Source organism: Caenorhabditis remanei, chromosome II (assembly GCF_010183535.1).
Source record: "Caenorhabditis remanei strain PX506 chromosome II, whole genome shotgun sequence".
Classification (NCBI taxonomy): domain Eukaryota; kingdom Metazoa; phylum Nematoda; class Chromadorea; order Rhabditida; family Rhabditidae; genus Caenorhabditis; species Caenorhabditis remanei.
In genome coordinates this window covers 10,880,108-10,899,117 of record NC_071329.1, presented here as the reverse complement: position 1 = coordinate 10,899,117, position 19,010 = coordinate 10,880,108, and the positions used below count along the sequence as shown (strand labels likewise).

The window sequence follows — 19,010 nt, the reverse complement described above, 5'->3', positions numbered from 1 at the left end:
ATCTCTGAAATAAATCAAACAAAATGTGAATTGGCATTTCAAGTAACCTATCATCCAGTTTATCGTTTTGCTCAATTCTGGACATTTTTCGTTTCCTCGCTGGCTATTCCTGCATTACTGTACTTTCTATTCAAACGAATATTCTGTCTTCCATTCCATGGAAATATAAAATTTATGTTGATTTGCTACTTCTTCTCTTCATTTTTATTCGCAGTGGTAATGTTGTTTGATTTTGTAAGTTTTCCATGTATTTTCCATTTTTTCCTACTACGTTCCAGGGATATCATTTCGTTGTTCCATTTTTCGTTTTCTCTAAATGTAGTTTGATAATTGATTCGACTCTTTTCAAAATCGGACATCTTTCAATGACCTTATTCATGACAATACCAATGCTAATGCCAATTGGATTCTCAATTGAAAGATTCGTTGCATTGGGAATGGCGAAGAATTATGAAAATGTTCGTACTCTGTTGGGTCCAGTTCTTGTTGTGATTCTGGTGAGTAACATCTCCGAATATTTTCATCGATCAGTCTACGCTTCACTCGATGTCTATTTCTAAACTTTTCCATCCCATTTCCTGATACTTAATTTGCAGATAACAACTGATGTGAATCTAATTTACAATGTGTTTCAAAACGAAAAGTTCAATGATCCATTCATATCGTTCATACTTATTCCATCCACTTCTGCAGTACAATTCAATAATTTTTTTTGGTTTCTTCTCTACGTGGAAATCACTAATTTCATCAGTAATTGTGTACTTTTATTAGTTCATAGCCGTCTGAAAACAAGGTAATTCACCCATTCATGTACCATTACCTAAATATGATTTAGTTTCAGATTCCTCCGTCAGAAGTCTCCATTATCAGTGAGATACGAGTTAGAAGAGATCTCTCAATCGTCAAAATTCACTCTGATTGTCAGTTTCACTCATCTTTTGTTTGTTGGATGGTATCTCATTGCTATTATTTCTGTTCGTACGGTCGGACAAGACTTTTTCGGAGGATACGTACCGTATACAGTTGCTAGAGGAGTGTATTGTGCTGTTCCAACATACAATCTGATTATTGTATTCGTCGGAATCAAATCTCTTCGTCTAATGAATTTGAGAAGACACAATAAAGTTCAATCAACTGTTAAAATTAAGTCAACTGGAAAAGAAGGAGCCAAAAATTATGAAGATGCGATAACCAACTATTGGAACACGGTCTCCAGTGATATAAATAGAATGAGAATTTGATTTTATTGTAATAAAGTACTTCTATCTTATTGTTTGAAAATTTCAACCAAACAAATACCAATGACTTCAAAAGTTCAAACATTTTCTTCAAAATGAGACATAACTAGAGTTTATCATTTCAAACTGAACGAGACCTAATCGTGAGAATCTGAAATTGAGTGGGAACCTGAAACGTTTCAAACAACTGATCTATTGAATCATAATTTGTAACAAAAGTTTGACAGGGGCATAGTTGAGAGTCACGTACTCGAAATTTTTCTGATCTCTTTTCTTTTCGATTTTTCACTTCATTTCCTCTTTTCTTTTTGTTCTGAAGTCTAATATTGCACCCGGCACAATGGAATTTTTATCTAGGTGCGAAATAGTTTTCGTCCGGTGAAAAATATGCTACGAAACGCATATCACTGGGAGAGCCGTTGAAAGTTCTCACCACTATTTTCCAAAGCTCAAAGTTAAAGAAAACTTGAAAATTTTCAGTTTCTAAACTTTTCGTTTGTTCATTGATGATTACTTTATTGCTTTGTTCTTTTGTTGTAATTATCTTCTATTCAACAATTTTTCAGATATTCAATGATAGACTCGAATCGAACAGAATGTGAGCTAGCATATCAAATGAACTTTCATCCAGTATACCGAGTATCTCAATTCTGGTCATTTGCAGTTTCATTGATTGCAATTCCTGCATTGATTTCTTTTCTTCTAGGAAAAGTTATATTTCTTCATTTCCATGGGAATTTAAAGTGTTTACTCAACTGTTATTTCTTCAGCATTCTCTTATTTTCATGTGCAATGTCGTTTGGATTTGTTCGTTTTCATTACTATCAGCGGTAAAAATTTTATTTATTTACAGGGATTTCACTTCTTTCAACCATTCTTTGTAACAACAAAATGTGGTTTGATCATAGATCCAACCTTCTTCAAATGGGGTCATTTGTTTTCTATGAGTTTGTTAACTATTTCAATGTTATTACCAATTGGATTCTCTATAGAACGATTTGTTGCTTTATTGATGGCAGAAAAGTATGAAAATGTTCGAACATTATTAGGTCCGATTATTGTTGTTCTGTTGGTAAGCATACAGTTGTTGTTGTTCAAAAAATGATAATTTGAATAGATTGGATTGGATCTGGCGATGGTTCGAACGGTATATGCAAAGGATATGTTCTCAGATGTGTATTTATCGTTTGTTCTCACTCCTACTACTTCTACGTCACAAGTTAATATCTATTTCTTCTCACTTCTAGCCGTGAAGATATTCAATTTAATAAGCAATTGTATTCTCATAAAGATACACAATCGAGTAAAGACTAGGTAAGTACAACGGAAATTACAATGGATGTTCCTTGTATTTATCTTCATATTTTCAGATATTACCGTCGAAACAACACACTGTCTCTTCGATACGAAATGGAAGAGATTATTCAATCTTCCAAATTCACACTTATCATCAGTTTCTCTCATTTGTTATTTTTCGGGTGGTACATTGTGAACACTATTTTCGTGAGAACTTTCGGAGAGTCTATTCTCGGAGGATTTCTAAATTATACTGTAGCGAGAGGAATGTATTGTACCGTACCGACATACAGTTTGGTCATACCTTTCATTGGATTTAAATCATTACGGTGTTTGAATATTCAAAGACATAATAGAGTTCAGTCGACAGTTCAAATTAAATCGACTGGAAGAGAAGGAGCTAGAAATTATGAAAATGCAATATCGAGTTATTGGGATTCTATATCTCAGGGAGTCGATCGAGTCAATAGAATCGATAATTGAGTTTATCAACTTGACAACTTATTTTTCGAAATCCTCATTAGTCGAAATAACATTAGAATTTCAACAAGATTCAGCCTTGTGTTCCTTTTATGTTTTTTTTCTTTCGAATATCACTTTTTCCTTCTAAACTCTATTTGCATCGAACCCTAAAATAATAATTGTTCTTAGACTCGCGATAATGATTTTTCTATTTTAAGGCTTTGATCTATAAATGTATTCAGATATACAATAGTGTTCCAGGTACATTTCCATTTTCTAGAATCAACCCAGACTAATAAATCATCAGAACTTGTATACTACAACATCTTTTTTCTGTTCATTATTTCATGGAAACTCTCGTCAATTTCCTTTTTTCTCCCAACTCCTAGAATTACTTGTGACATAAAGTTTTGATTTCTTTGCAATTCATGCATTCATTTATGAAAATTCTGAACTTACAGAGATCAATTGAGAATGAATATTCCGTCTGAATCCCAATGTGAACTGGCTTATCAATTAAGTAATCATCTAATTTACCGGTTATCTCAACTTTATTCATTTTTTGTATCTCTACTCGCTATTCCGTCCTTATTATTCTTCATAATCAAGAAAGTTCTGCCTCTACAGTTCCACGGAAATTTGAAGTGCTTACTAATCGTTTATTTTTCGAGCAGTTTGGTGTTCTCTTTCGAATCATGTCTAGGATTTGTAAGTTAACCGGTGAAACAACCAAGAAACATCGAAAATTCTCAGGGATACCAATTTCTGGAACCGTTTTTCATGACTACTAAGTGCAATTTGTTAATTGATCCGAGTTTATTCAAATGGTTTCATACAATTACTTTATTCACCATGACTATCTCAATGTTACTTCCAATTGGATTTTCTATCGAGAGATTTGTCGCATTGAGTTGTGCAAAACGATATGAACATGTCAGGACATTATTGGGTCCTATTTTAGTGTTCAGTCTTGTAAGTGAGAATTAATGAATTGCAGTCGATATTGTTATTGTCAGATTGGGATAGACCTTCTATTTATCATTCTAATCTATCAAAATGAACAGTTTCTTGGTTCCTATGTCTCTTTCATCCTTGTTCCCTCGACTTCTGCCTTTCGGTTCAATTTGTTCTTTTATTTTTTACTATTTGTTCAGTTTTTCAATTTAACTTGTAACTGCTTTCTTCTCAAGATTAATAACAAACTGAAGAGCCGGTGAGTCCCCCCCTATCTGAATTCTGAATTCAATGTCTCGAAGGTGTAGATATAACAGATATATTCAACGGAAAACTACACTTTCACTACGATATGAAATGGAAGAAATAAATTATTCATCTCGATTCACTCTTGTTGTCAGTTTCACACATCTTCTCTTTGTTGGTTGTTATGTTATTTTGGGTATTCTTGCTCGAACTCTCGGCGAATCATTCTTTGTGAATCAAGTCAATTATACAGCTGCAAGAGCAATACATTGCTCAGTTCCAACCTATAATTTAGTCATTGTTTTTATCGGAATCAAATCGTTACGTCATCTGAATGTGAAGAGACGAAACATAGTGAATACGACGATTCAATTGAAATCAACTGGAAATGAAGGCGCTAAAAATTATGAGGATGCTATATTTAAACATTGGGATATGATTTCGAAATAAACTTACATATGAATGCTATATTTCTTTTCTGTAACATCTTAGCAGATATTTACGGTTTGATGAAAAGAACGAGAAAAGTTATTCTACGGTTCATAACTTCCATGCCAAACTAAGAATAGCACGGAAGAGATCTTTTAGAAGACTATTATGCATCATTGATTTCACAAACTCGGCGATGTGAAACTACATATCATATCATAAAAAATCTCAAAATAGTTATTTCTAGGCAGTTTGACTACACTCAAAACACACTCGTCTTCTTTGTATAACCCAGTTCCCATGCTATCAGACACTTGAACTTTCGGTTCTTCTATCATTTTTCACAGAGACTCGTGTTGAAGTTCATTCAACCTTAAAATCTGGTCTTGGTGTTATACATACTCCACCAAACCAAGTTCCACGTCGCAGCTATAGTCACTGATTTAGAAAAAAAGAACATTTTGGACATTGTGACAAACATGGTAGAGATAAATCAAACAAAATGCGATTTAGCTGCTCAAATCGTTTACCATCCAGTATACCGGATTTCCCAGTTTTGGACACTTTCAGTTTCTCTTTTAGCTGTTCCGTCACTCCTGTTTTTTCTGATTAAACGAATTCTTCTACTTCCATTTCACGGAAATCTTAAATGTTTGTTGGCAACCTATTTTGTCTGTATTTTTCTTTATGCTTTAATTTTATCATTCGACTTTGTAAGTTTTCAAACTGGCTATCCGAATTTCAGTTTCTTTTTTCAGACATATCACTGTATTGTTCCGTTCTTTGTAACATCGAGTTGCAGTCTGATTATCAATGAAACTTTATACAAATACGGTCATGTCACTTCATTATTTCTATTGACTACTCCAATGTTACTACCAATTGGATTCTCAATTGAAAGATTTGTTGCTATTGGAATGGCTTATGAATATGAGAAAGTTCGGACGCTGATGGGACCGATATTATCTTTCATTCTGGTTCTAACTTTTTCAGTTTTATCCATAATTCTTCGTATTTATTTCAGGTCACTCCTAATTTCATTGTCTTCTATTTCATATTTCGTAACGAAACGTTCACAGACTCTTTCATTTCTTTCTTAGTTCTCCCAAACACGTCTGCCGTATCGTTCAATAATTATCTGTGGTGTCTTCTTTATGCGAAAATGGGAAACTTCTGCTGTAACTGTGTTCTGTTGATAGTTCACAAACGATTCAAAACAAGGTAGGAATTAATCTGCATTTAATTAAATTATGTTTTCCTTCCAGATTTTTATTGAAACAGACATCATTATCCGTGAGATATGCAATGGAAGAAATATCTCAATCTTCGAAATTCACTCTGATTCTTACATTCACTCATCTCATTTTCTTCGGAGCTTATACTATTGGAAGCATTTTAGTCAGAACTCTAGGGGAGCCATTCTTTGGAAGTTCCCTCAATTATTCAGTAGCAAGAGGAGTGAATTGTGCAGTTCCAACATATAATCTATTGATTGCTTTTATTGGATTCACTTCGTTGCATCATCTAAACGCTAGAAGACAATCAAAAGTATTGACAACTGTCAAAATACGATCAAAAGGGCATGAAGGAGCAAAAAATTACGACAATGTAATCATGAAACAGTGGAATTCTAGTCCTAGAAGATTCTGATATTTTATGTACGATTACTTTTGAATATCAAATTTTCTTGTTTTCTTTTTTTGTTGAAATAAACAATTTTGTGTTAGAGAATACCAACTTTCGTGCTATGAATAAACCTGAAATCAAACACTGTCTGATTGCTTTCTCTGACAAGTTTTCGTCAGTTTCCCCACAGAGAACTTTGGGAAAGTCAGAATGTTAGTTTCCGAACGTTGTTCCATCGAACGTAGACAAGTCATGCGTTCGGTAATTTTAGAAAATACATCGAATGAGCTTTTTCGCACACGTTAGACTTCACCGAAAAGTTCACATTCAGTCTTAACTGGAATCCAAAATTGAACTTTTTTAGTGAGAACGGAAAAATCAAAAATTCAGATCAAACTTCCGGAGATGTATCTCACGGAAATAGTCTACTCATTTATTTATGAAAACTTGAATGTCGTGTTCCCAACCTCTTTTTTCAATCCAATAATTTCAGTCTCGTGAGCTTTCTAAAGTTAATCAGTCTCGTCTTTTCCTGAATAACGAGTTCACTCATAGAAAATCAAGAATTCACTTTTCGAACGAGATATCCTTGAAAGATTTTTTTCAATAAACTTTCGCATTGAATTATCTCTTCAGTGATTCGTAAAACTTGTAAACTACTTATTTGTCGTCTATGTAAACGTGGTTCTCAAAAGAAATACCAGCTCTTACATCTATATTTTCACAAATGGTCTTTTCAGGTTTGCTGCTTTGATACAAACGTTATTCTGATATAGATTCTTGCATTCTCTTCGACATCTAAACAGCTATTCTTAAAATAACTCAACGATGGAACTCTTCATACTTTCATACTAGCTTCTGGAATGCGCCCACGACCTATAGCATTTTCACGATTCTGTAGAATAGGAAGAGCGAAACGTGTTTGAAACTTGTTCATGGTGTCTCTACTTTTCAGAAATAGAACTCACTACGTGATTTTTTTAGAATCCGATCTTTTCATCTGACAAATTATTTTAAAGCTCCCGATCTTTCGATTTCAAGTAACCCACTGGGTTAGGTAAAAACCAGAAATAAAAAAATCGCTCAACCATATACGCGGATAAGAAATTTTTTCATGCTTTTCAGGTTCTATACTAATATCATTTCCCCTCATTTTATCTCCATTTGTTACAATGGTGGAGATAAATCAAACTAAATGTGAACTGGCATTCCATGTTACGTACAATCCAGTTTACAGATTATCTCAATTCTATACATTCAGTTCCCAACCTCTTTTTTCAATCCAATAATTTCTGTCTCGTGAGCTTTCTAAAGTTAATCAGTCTCGTCTTTTCCTGAATAACGAGTTCACTCATAGAAAATCAAGAATTCACTTTTCGAACGAGATATCCTTGAAAGATTTTTTTCAATAAACTTTCGCATTGAATTATCTCTTCAGTGATTCGGAAAACTTGTAAACTACTTATTTTTCGTCTATGTAAAACTTGGTTCTAAAAGAAATACCAGCTCTTACATCCATATTTTCACAAATGATCTTTTCAGGCTTCGAGTTTGTGTCGTGGCATCACCTAGAGTTGTACTCCAATCAAACAGTTGAAATGAATGAAACAAAGTGTGACTTGGCCTTCCAATTGACCTACCATCCCATCTATAGACTCTCTCAATTCTATACATTTTCCATATCAGTTCTTGCTGTACCGGCACTTTTATATTTAATGGTAAAGAAACTATTTCGTCTTCATTTTCATGGAAATCTGAAGACGTTACTAATTGCATATTTCATCAGTATCTTCTTATATGCTGTTATTTTATGTTTTGATTTTGTAAGTTCTGAAGGCAAGTTGGCTTAAAAATTAACTTTCTTACAGGGTTACCACTTTTTTGTCCCATTTTTCGTTACATCAAAATGTAATTTGATCATCGACAAGTCTCTATATAAATATATTCACGTGCCAACTCTATTCCTTCTGACAACTCCAATGATGTTTCCAATCGGGTTTTCAATCGAACGTTTCATTGCTGTAGGGATGTCATGTCGTTATGAAAAAACTCCGACGCTCTTGGGACCTATTCTTTCTTTCTTATTGGTAAGTGGCAGACAAAATTAAGTTTTTAATCGGTAAGAGTTTTCAGCCTCTTCCAAACATTCTCATTTTCTATTCTATATTCAAAAACGAGAAGTACGATGATATTTTCATTTCTTTTCTCATGTTACCCAATACCTCCGCCGTGCAATTCAACAACTACATCTGGTATCTGCTCTACCTGAAAATAGGAAATCTCGTACTCAATTTTTTCTTGTTACTGATGCATAGACGGCTGAAAACTCGGTAACTTTCAAATACTTCTTTTCTTCTCATCTCCATTTCCTTTTCAGATATCTCTTGCAAAAAAGTTCATTATCAATGAGATATGCCATGGAAGAAATTTTACAGTCTTCCAAGTTTACACTTGTTATCACATTCACTCATCTTCTGTTTTTCGGAACTTATACAATTTGTAGTATTCTGGTTCGAGTTTTGGGTGAATCATTCTTCGGTTCATTCATCAATCATTACGTTGCAAGAGGTGTCAATTGTGCTATTCCGACATACAATTTGATTATTGTCCTAGTTTCTTTCCAATCACTTCGTCATCTGAATTCAAAAAGATCTCTCGAGGTTCAAACGACAGTTCAATTGAAGACAACTGGAAACGAAGGAGCTAGAAACTATGAGGAAGCAACTATTAATAAGTGGGCAACTATTACCAGCGGACGAATGAGAGCGATTTGATCTTTCTTAATTCATTTTTAAAAATAAATTTCTGTATATAGCAACTCTTAATACTTTTATCAAACAAACTCTTTCAAATTCAATAATTTTTTAAACTTTTTCAACCAAAAAGTGTTGTTTGTGCTTTGATACAAACGTTATTCTGATATAGATTCTAGTATTCTCTTCGACATCTAAACAGCTATTCTTAAAATAACTCAACGATGGAACTCTTCATACTTTCATACTAGCTTCTGGAATGCGCCCACGACCTATAGCATTTTCACGATTCTGTAGAATAGGAAGAGCGAAACGTGTTTGAAACTTGTTCATGGTGTCTCTACTTTTCAGAAACAGAACTCACTACGTGATTTTTTTAGAATCCGATCTTTTCATCTGACAAATTATTTTAAAGCTCCCGATCTTTCGATTTCAAGTAACCCACTGGGTTAGGTAAAAACCAGAAATAAAAAATCGCTCAACCATATACGCGGATAAGAAATTTTTCCATGCTTTTCAGGTTCTATACTAATATCATTTCCCCTCATTTTATCTCCATTTGTTACAATGGTGGAGATAAATCAAACTAAATGTGAACTGGCATTCCATGTTACGTACAATCCAGTTTACAGATTATCTCAATTCTATACATTCACTGTATCTTTCATAGCTGCTCCCGCACTTTTCTATCTCATCAAAAAGCGAATAATCTCACTTCCATTCCATGGAAACCTGAAAACGTTACTTATTGTCTATTTCATCAGTGTATTCATATATCTCTGTTTTGTATTCATATATCTCTTTTTTGTTCTCTGTTTTGCTTTTGTAAGGAAAATGACCATCTGTTCGGTATTTCGTAAATTCAAATTTCAGGGTTATCATGTCATTTCTCCATTTTTCATTTTTTCTGCTTGTGGTCTGATCGTCGATAAAACAGTCTTCCAAATTGGTCACATTCTAACTCTTTTTTCTTTGACTAGTCCTATGATTTTTCCAATTGGATTCACGATTGAGAGGTTTATTGCAACTGGAATGGCGAGCCGTTATGAGTATACACCCACTCGATTAGGCCCGATTCTTGTCACTTTATCGGTAAGACGAACTCATTTTCATCTGTGATTCAACTGCTTTCTAGTTAATTTCCAACATTGTCATATTCTATTTCATTTTTCAAAACGAGACATTCGATGATATCTTCATATCTTTCCTCATGTTACCAAGTACTTCTGCTACTCAATTCACCAATTATTTATGGTCGCTGTTTGGCATCAAAGTCGTGAATATCATCTGTAATCTTGTATTAATAATAGTTCACAGTGTGCTAAAGCCAAAGTAAAAACAAGTTTTGAACTGAATATTAAATAAATAAAGTCATTTCAGATATCAGAAAAGTTCGCTTTCAACAAAATACGCGATGGAAGAGATCACTCAATCCTCCAAATTCACATTCATTATTACTTTCACTCATCTTTTATTCTTTGGAGTTTTTTTTGGGGTATCAATTGTGCAGTTCCAACCTATAATTTGGTGATTGTAATTGTTGGATTTTATTCATTACATCATTTGAATTCGAGAAGATCCAAAGAGGTTACATCAAATATTCGAATAATGGCAGTTGGTCAACAAGGAGCAAAAAATTATGATGATGCTATAACAAGCCAATGGGCTACTATAACACGTGGCAGCGTCTGAATAAAAATGGAAATGTTGAGAATTAAATAAAGAATTACTTTGAAAATATATTTTGGCTTCTTGTTTTCAATTCATATGCAGTTGCTCACGAGATTCTGATTTTGGTCTGTTATCACCAATCTCTGAAACTCAGAATACAAAGAACTGAAAGATTTGAAACTTGCTCAAAAACGTCTATTTACTGAAGATAATTACACCCCTGCATCTGGGAAATAGACTCAACTAAAACTAAGCCAACTAAAAATATTACTTTTTCTGATTCCTCTTGGGGAAATTGAATCCAACACAGATGTAAACGACTTAACCCCAGAAGGTCGTTTTAGTCACAACTTATCCAATATTTCTCCTCCGCCCATTTATGAATTCCTATTCTTTCCTTCCTTCTCTCTGTTTTTCTTGTTTCTCACCATTATGTCTGAACTCAGTCTAGATATTCTTATAATGACGTGAATGATAAACTCCGAGATATTCGAAGAATCAATGCTCTGTTCTTTACTGCTTCAATCAACTTTTTTAATGCCCAATTCCCTTATTTTATGCAGTTTATCGCGTGCCAAGTAGAGTGTTAAACCACCAACTACATCATCCAGAAACAAGATTACATTTCCGCCTTTTCTAGAATATATTTGTTTCTTTTTAATCTATCCACCTGTCTTTTCCCTATATTTTCTTCACATTCTTTCCATAAAATTCCGGATCATATCCTTCCAGAAAAATGACAGAAATCAATCTAACAAAATGCGAATTAGCATATGAATTGACTTATAATCCGATATACCGAGCTGCTCAGTTTTGGTCATTTTTCGTATCACTTCTTGCAATGCCGTCGTTAATTTATTTGATTTACAAACGAATACTATCACTTCCTTTTCATGGAAACTTGAAGTTTTTACTCATTTCTTATTTCATTGGAACATTTTCATTCGCAACTGTGTCATGTTTGAACTTCGTAAGTTTCTTGATTGACCTGATTTCAATCATTCAATTACCTTTTTCCAGGGATATCAATTCTTCGTTCCATTTATCGTTTCATCAAAATGTAGTCTTATTATCGATCAGTCTCTTTTCAAATATGGACATTTATCAGCACTTGTAACAATGACAATTCCAATGATGTTGCCAGTTGGATTCACAATTGAACGATTTGTTGCATTGAAAATGGCCCACAACTATGAAACGTCCCGACTTCTTCTGGGTCCAGTTTTGTTTATTTCGTTGGCAAGTAACTGTTTTTAGTTCAGTATTTTATCGATTCCGTTTCAGGTTTCGTTGAACATTGTAATTTTAATTGCAATTTATCATGATGATCCATTTACTGACAACTTCATTTCCTTCATTTTGATTCCTTCGAATTCTGCACGCAAATTCAATATGTTTTTCTGGTTTTTGATTGTTGTAAAGTTCACTAACTTCGCCTGTAACTGTATTCTGTTGGTTGTTCATAACAGAATGCACAAAAAGTAAGTATTCGTTGTGGAAAGACCACCTTAATCGGGAATACAGTAAGAAAGTTTGTCAGAACTCGATCAAAGTTCCAGACATCGAAAGCACAGTTCCTCACTCTCTGCAAAATATGAAATGGAAGAAATATCTCAATCTTCACAATTCACATTAATTGTGACCTTTACTCATCTATTTTTCTTTGGTTGGTATGTGACATCAATACTTTTCACTCGTACTGTTGGACAAGATTTCTTTGGTGGATACATCAATTATACAGTGATGAGAGGAGTGTTTTGTGCAACACCAACTTATAATTTAGTCATTGTATTCATTGGATTCAAAGCTCTTCAACATCTCAATTCAAAGAGAAACAACAAAATCTCTACAACAGTTCAGATTAAGTCAACTGGACACGAGGGTGCGAAGAATTATGATGATGCCATCGCGAATTATTGGGATTCTGTATATATTAGAATGAATAAATAAAAGTAATAAATGATGAAGTTTGCTGTGTTTGACGCATTTCGTTTCATATTGAATTGCATCAATTTTCAAATAATGAAGAGATGAAACAAGCAAACGAAGAGAGGGAGAAGTCCGACGTCGTCGTTGTAATTTTAGAAGATGTGAAATCCGAATCAAGCTCAAATATTGCCTTCTCTTCTTTACGCCTCCTCTTGTCATTTTCTTTTTTCATTTACTTTTCTCACGCCGTTTTTTGAAAACCGCCTAGTAAAAAAAGAAAGAGAAGAAGACGTAGAAGTAGTAGTAGACAAAGTGAATTCTGTATGCAGTTCATGTTTTCTTCTCATATATAAATACGTACTTGAGAACACTTGAAATCCTGAAAAAGTGAGAAAGAACTTCTTCAGTTCCAATGTTGTCTGTGTCTATAATCTCTTTGATTTTTCTCTCCTTACCCATTTTTGTGCTCATTTCCGTTGAGTATCCGGATACTTTTCCCACGTCTTCCGTTTGCATGGGATTGTCATTTGACTATGGAAAGAATCTGAAACGTTAGAGTTCACCAACATTTATTTTGGAGCTGTTTTTAGTGATGTTTCAATCTGATTCATTGCTCAAATTAATTGATTGAAAAGAATGAGTATGGTTTTATTTCATACAGTTTCTGTGCTTATCGTCCTATCTCATTTATAAACTACGGAAAAATGAAAATCTATTTTCAAACTGGATCTAGTTTCATCATCCAATGGCACTCTCATTGAAACTAAAAAGAAGACTCAGATTGACGTTCTTTCAGCATTGATGTGCTCTGTTGATTCCCAAAATCCCTAACTCTGCTTACTCGAAAAGCGGAATACTAATGGCTGTGCAACTTTTCAAATAACAGGAAAATGATTTTCAATACCTTTATCCTCATTCTCTCGGCAAAAACTTTATTTTGTGAATTCCCATAAATTCAAACAAACGTAATAGAATCAAACAAATATGGAATTGAGAGCCCCACTACCACGAAGCCTATAACGCTGTTCAAATAAATCGTGCTAAAAAACAAAAAAAACAACAATTATATGGCGGTGACACTTTTATTTTATCCATTTATTTTTCGCATAATTCTCTTTTTTTCTCGAGATGAACCTATATTCCAATTAATCGAATATATGCTAAATGCGTCATTCTCATTTCAAAAATAGGACAAAAATAAATGAGAGTGACCGGCCGTTTGTTTCTTTGTTTCTGACGCTTTGCACATTTGCACATTTCGTCTTTTTCGATTCGTTTTGACCTCAAAAACTCAATGAAACTGAATGTAATTTTGAAAAATAAAACGAACCCACTCAACCAAATGAGTAAGAAAAAAGACCATGTGATAGAGAGAAAAATCACAAAAATGTATCATCTTTCCACAACTTTTCTCTCATTTTCTCGAACTCTTTGCTTGCTCAGAAATCTTTTTATTTATTTAGGATCATCACTAAACACATTCCTCTCCGAACTGTGTGTGTGTGTTTTGTCTTGTTCTAATTACTGATCAGTCTGCCAATGTGAAGAGACGAGACAAAAAATATGGATCGAGTTTTATTTGAAATCTGTCAAGAGGTTAGTTTATATATTTCTGAGAGTTTATCATGAGGTTTCATCCAACTATTAAGATGATATCTCTGACAGAAATAGGGTTCCACTGGTTCTCCAAATTTCAAATCTGGATATTTTTCAGAACAGTAAAACAGCTTTCTCCGTTGGATACCAAATTGTTTACCTTATAAATGTTGTTTTATCAGTCACTTCTATTTTCACATGTTCGTATTTCATCAAAACATTCATATGGAATTCAACTTTCCATCCGAATTTCAAGGTTAGCCCTCTTATTTTCTTAAAGTTTTTTGATTTTTTATATTTCAGCTTCTCCTGACAATGTATTTCTTTGCTGCAATATTTCACTCAATACTATTCACTGTTTCATACTTAATGATGATCGAAAGATTTCTGGATTATCAAACAGAATGTGATATTCATATGTCAATGGTTCCATATATGATGGTTCACAGTTCCATTGCTATTTGCTTGTTCTGTGGAATGCTGACGCAGGTTAGTAAAAAAATCTTTTTAAATCTGATCTGGACATCTGGACTGATCTGGACATCTGGAACACTTTCAGTTTTTTCTTGTATTTTTCTGACTTTCTGATTTCATCGAAACCAATTTTCTAACCAAATGAATACATGATACCATGAGTTCAAACTATGTACATTTTGAGAATTAGTCTCAATGGTCTCTGAAAAAATGCTGATTTTCAGGTGTTCTTGGTGATTGAACGATTCTTCGCAACTCTTAAAATTGAAAGTTATGAACATAACACTTCGTTTCGACATATTCTTGCTTATTTGTTCTTTGTAAGTTCTAGGTTCAACCCACTTTTAATCACGTATTTAAGTTTTCAGTGTATTGTATTACCAGTATCACTTCTTGTTTGGGCTTACCAAGATGCCGATTATCGGTCTCCAGTTATCACAGCAATCAGTCCTCCAAAAGGTGTCGAATTTCGAGTAAGTTGATATCAAACTCTGTGTTTCTCTAAAGTTAATTTTCAGTTGAATATCCTCTACATTTTCTGTTTTTCACTCGCAATTCTCGCTCTCATTCTACTGCAAATCATTCGATATGTAAATAAAAAACGAGAAAGCAGGTTTGATTTTATTTGTTTTTTCTAAACTTCAATTAAAACATTTCAGAATAGAAATCAGTCTCTCTGGACGGTTCCAAATTGTTGAGAATATTGACACGACCACATTTATTTCTTCAATTCTGATTATAAATATGCTCATGTCTGTCATTTACATTGTTGGAACATTCTCTCTCCGAAACTTTGAATTCGATGTTTTTATTGATGATCGGGCTGCGTTGTCTACGGTTAAACTTATATTTTATGTAAGTTTTCAGAGAAGTTGTGAACGAAATAAGAATAATTTCAGCTTCATCCATTGTTTTCATTTTTGATGCCATTAATATCAAGTTATCATCTTTCGAAAATGCGTGAACGTCGTCTGAAACGGAGAGAACATTTACTGGCAATCAAAACAAAAGGACGAGAAGGATCTGATGCATACAATCAATTACTTCATGATCAGTGGCAACAACATTTTCTTAAGTGACTCTTTTCAAAAATTATGTTGGTTGAGTTAACTGTTGTTGTTAATAAATTAAATCGGTGAAAACTTTTGAAAAAAGGATGAAATTGAATATATTCATTGGTGTATATATTCTCTAATCATTCAGTGTTCGCTTCATTCATTTATGATTTCCAAGAGACATCAATACAAACATTTTGGATACTGAAATCAATAACACGTACTGCATTGACGAATGCATCATATCGAAATCAGTCAGACAGCGGAAAGCAATTGAGTATTGAATGAGTGAAATGGATAGAAGAGTGTACAAAATAGAAATTGTCAAGAATGTTCCGTCCATTCCAGAAGCAAGAAAACCATGTGACACGTTGAATAAAAGAATTGATCCAGCAACAAAACCAAGAATTTTCTTTCTGTTGTCTGTATGTGCCAATGCAAGTGGATAGACGAATGAGGAGATCTGAAAGGGATTGATAGTGGAAAATACTCAGAATGCAGACAAATTACAATCTGAGTCAGTACAGCATACGGAGAAGATTCTAACCAATCATTTTGATTGATAAAACCAATGAGAACCGACTGAATAAAGATGAACCCAGCACATGCAATCCGTTTTTCTGCCAATGATCTCACTTTGAGATTATGATAAACATAACTTGCGGTCACTGGAATCGCGATAGTTGCAACCAGGACTGCACCGAGATTCAAGAAGATTACTCCGAATACTGGAGCAGTGATGTAAGATCCGATAAACAGAGACATGGAAGATATGAGAAGAAGAAAAATTGAATTTGCGAAGATCTGAATAATAGAAACCATCGCTCACATGCATTCATTCTCAGAAGTGTCACCTTTGAGATATTGAAGCCAGAAATCTTCTCGGGTGGAGATAAATCCATCATCGAATCAACAAATATATTCAGATTATCTTTGAAATTTTGCTGAAACCAAAAAATCATTGAGAAATCACTTCGTGTTTTGAGCATTACCGCTGAATTATACAAGTCATTGACTGTCTGATCTACAACTTCAGGACATTTCTTCAAGTTCTTTTCATAATAATCATGCAAATCAGAACTTAAATCAGAATAGTGTCTGATGACGTCACGAATCACATGCTTCAATTCTGAACCTTCATTCTTTGCTGCTTCTGTAATGTCAGCAAGACGTTCGTATCCATCGCCTTAATAAATTTCCGAGGTATCTGACTCTGACTCAAATTCGTACATTTTAACTCACTTGAATCTTGTGGCATTCTTGTTTAATTTGCGGCGAGTAATAGTAGAATCGAGTGGGTAAAAAGTAGATTTCACTGAAATTCATCGTCTTTTATGTAATCGTTGACCGTATCAATGAATCAGTTTAATGAACTTTTAGGGCAGGTCACGTAGGCCAAACAGCTCGTTGAAACCTTATTTTGTGACGAATTGAGAGATTTCAGTCGTAGTAGAAGCATGAATTCGGTAGACCCATTTCTATTTTACAGACTACATTTAAAAACGGTATCAACCAGGTGAAAGATGATCAGGTAGAACAAATAAAAACTGAAACCGATTCAGTGGACATGACTAGACTCTGCGTGGGCAATAAACGATCGACAACCTCGGTAGGGAAGCGATAATAGTGGTCACTTCTTGAACAATAAATTAAAATTTTTAAATGTAGGTCTAAAGTAACGAGGACATACGCATAGGTGACTACGACAACAAGATGGAAAAGTTTTCACCTTCTGGGAAGAATACAAATCAAAACACCAAAAAGAGACCACCGAGATCTGCAATAGAAGAGAATGCAATTTTTTCGTATTTTCAGTCCTAGAACTCTAATAGTTCTATATAATAATAATAATAATAATAATTTATTCATCTTTTGTTGTGCGAGAGAAAAAAAAACGTTTGTCACAATAAAGTAAAAAAGTGTCGGCAAAATTTTAAATTCATTTCTATTGGAAGAAAAGTCACTGGAGTTTTACAGGTTCAGCGATATGTCTATAGTTTAGAAAACGGTGGTTGTGGTTGCTTAGAGAAGGATGCCATGCTTGCTTTCACCAGATCGTCAGTAAACAATTGAGACATGTTCCAAGTTGCCTAAAATACTATTTTTCATTTGTCAATTCACATTTTAAAACGATTCTCACCACATAGTTCAAGCTGTTCTCAATCGTATTTTCTCTTGCGTAATTCAGAACATTCTTCGTTCCCTGCACTCCAACCGGACTTTTCGAAGCAATCAGTTTTGCCATCTTTGTCACCTCATTTATCATTTCTTCGCGAGTGTCAAAGACACGACTGAGAAGATCTAAAAGATGAATTGAACAAATGAGACAGAAAAAGAAATATACCGAATTGAAGTGCTTCTCCAGCTGAGAAATGACGGGCAGTGAGGCAGATATCTTTAATCCAACTGTGATTTCCAACAACTTTAGGCAATCTATTAAGAGTTCCAACATCAGCGGCCATTCCAATATCCACTTCTTTCACAGATAAAATGGCATCTTTCGTTGCAACTCTGACGTCACAAGCAGTTGCAATATCAAGTGCAGCACCGAGACAATATCCATGCATTGCAAGAATGACTGGTTTAGAGCATTCATCAATATAAGTGAACTGTTTTTGCATAAATTTGATTGTCTTTAGAATATTTCTTCCCTTTCTTGCTGAATCATTAGTATCATTCTCATTGAAGAGTGATATTCCTGAAATTAAACTTTTAACTACAAATGGTTCAGACAATCCAAAGAAAAAACTTCGTACCGCCTAAATCCAGACCCGAACAGAAGTGTTTTCCTTCTCCCTGTAAAATAACAACTCGGCAATCTGGATCCTCATCTATCCACTGAAAACAGTCCCCAATTTCTCTGTAATTCAAATTACTTTCCTAGAAAAGTTCTCCTCACTAACTTCCAGATTTCCATATTCAACGCGTTGAATTTAGATGGGCGATTCAGTGAAACTTTATACACAAATTCTTCAACATTTTCCACTTTGATCAATTTGAGAGAATCGTATTGTTTCTGCATTTTTGTGTATAGAAGATCTGAAAAGAAGATAATCTTGTGGACAGAAAAAACAAGGAAATCGAAAAATTGTGAGTGCAGAATAATTGTTTCTATTTATATTGATACGTGGTCAAGACTATTGATAAGGTACCTTTTTGGATACATTGTAGTGTTGTGAGTATCCGTAAACTGTTTCTTTCTTTCTTTCTCTCGTTTTTTATTCTTCGCACGTGTGTTATCTGTTGACTGATAAAATCTGCAGATGTTCTTCTCTCATTTT

General features: G+C 34.0%; 8 protein-coding genes across 8 annotated transcripts; 6 read left to right on the top strand and 2 right to left on the bottom strand.

The window, feature by feature from the left end:
* Positions 1 to 365: 365 nt before the first annotated feature.
* GCK72_005969 (uncharacterized protein) lies at positions 366 to 1,241 on the top strand (the record flags this gene model as incomplete). The annotated part of the gene is made up of 3 exons (XM_003108939.2): positions 366 to 497; positions 597 to 793; positions 842 to 1,241. 3 exons carry the CDS (start codon positions 366 to 368, stop codon positions 1,239 to 1,241), a joined length of 729 nt encoding a protein of 242 aa, XP_003108987.2.
* Positions 1,242 to 2,202: 961 nt separating this feature from the next.
* Positions 2,203 to 3,017, top strand: GCK72_005968 (uncharacterized protein; the record flags this gene model as incomplete). Its single annotated transcript, XM_003108872.2, has 3 exons — positions 2,203 to 2,310; positions 2,356 to 2,552; positions 2,609 to 3,017. 3 exons carry the CDS (start codon positions 2,203 to 2,205, stop codon positions 3,015 to 3,017), a joined length of 714 nt encoding a protein of 237 aa, XP_003108920.2.
* An 831-nt stretch (positions 3,018 to 3,848) lies between these two features.
* GCK72_005967 (uncharacterized protein) lies at positions 3,849 to 6,275 on the top strand (the record flags this gene model as incomplete). The annotated part of the gene is made up of 4 exons (XM_053725410.1): positions 3,849 to 3,968; positions 5,384 to 5,563; positions 5,650 to 5,846; positions 5,891 to 6,275. The coding sequence occupies 4 exons, from the start codon at positions 3,849 to 3,851 to the stop codon at positions 6,273 to 6,275; spliced, it is 882 nt and encodes a 293-aa protein (XP_053589604.1).
* Positions 6,276 to 8,656: 2,381 nt separating this feature from the next.
* GCK72_005966 (uncharacterized protein) lies at positions 8,657 to 9,025 on the top strand (the record flags this gene model as incomplete). The annotated part of the gene is made up of 1 exon (XM_003108911.2): positions 8,657 to 9,025. One exon carries the CDS (start codon positions 8,657 to 8,659, stop codon positions 9,023 to 9,025), a length of 369 nt encoding a protein of 122 aa, XP_003108959.2.
* Positions 9,026 to 9,988: 963 nt separating this feature from the next.
* On the top strand, positions 9,989 to 12,625 carry GCK72_005965 (uncharacterized protein; the record flags this gene model as incomplete). The annotated part of the gene is made up of 4 exons (XM_053725409.1): positions 9,989 to 10,096; positions 11,696 to 11,896; positions 11,960 to 12,156; positions 12,235 to 12,625. 4 exons carry the CDS (start codon positions 9,989 to 9,991, stop codon positions 12,623 to 12,625), a joined length of 897 nt encoding a protein of 298 aa, XP_053589603.1.
* A 1,542-nt stretch (positions 12,626 to 14,167) lies between these two features.
* GCK72_005964 (uncharacterized protein) lies at positions 14,168 to 15,753 on the top strand (the record flags this gene model as incomplete). Its single annotated transcript, XM_003108772.2, has 8 exons — positions 14,168 to 14,200; positions 14,319 to 14,456; positions 14,504 to 14,689; positions 14,899 to 14,994; positions 15,043 to 15,147; positions 15,193 to 15,287; positions 15,334 to 15,529; positions 15,574 to 15,753. The coding sequence occupies 8 exons, from the start codon at positions 14,168 to 14,170 to the stop codon at positions 15,751 to 15,753; spliced, it is 1,029 nt and encodes a 342-aa protein (XP_003108820.2).
* A 136-nt stretch (positions 15,754 to 15,889) lies between these two features.
* GCK72_005963 (uncharacterized protein) lies at positions 15,890 to 16,987 on the bottom strand (the record flags this gene model as incomplete). Its single annotated transcript, XM_053725408.1, has 5 exons — positions 15,890 to 16,192; positions 16,240 to 16,533; positions 16,584 to 16,673; positions 16,722 to 16,915; positions 16,972 to 16,987. The coding sequence occupies 5 exons, from the start codon at positions 16,985 to 16,987 to the stop codon at positions 15,890 to 15,892; spliced, it is 897 nt and encodes a 298-aa protein (XP_053589602.1).
* Positions 16,988 to 17,720: 733 nt separating this feature from the next.
* GCK72_005962 (uncharacterized protein) lies at positions 17,721 to 18,751 on the bottom strand (the record flags this gene model as incomplete). Its single annotated transcript, XM_053725407.1, has 5 exons — positions 17,721 to 17,819; positions 17,870 to 18,030; positions 18,074 to 18,427; positions 18,486 to 18,589; positions 18,633 to 18,751. The coding sequence occupies 5 exons, from the start codon at positions 18,749 to 18,751 to the stop codon at positions 17,721 to 17,723; spliced, it is 837 nt and encodes a 278-aa protein (XP_053589601.1).
* Positions 18,752 to 19,010: the final 259 nt, after the last annotated feature.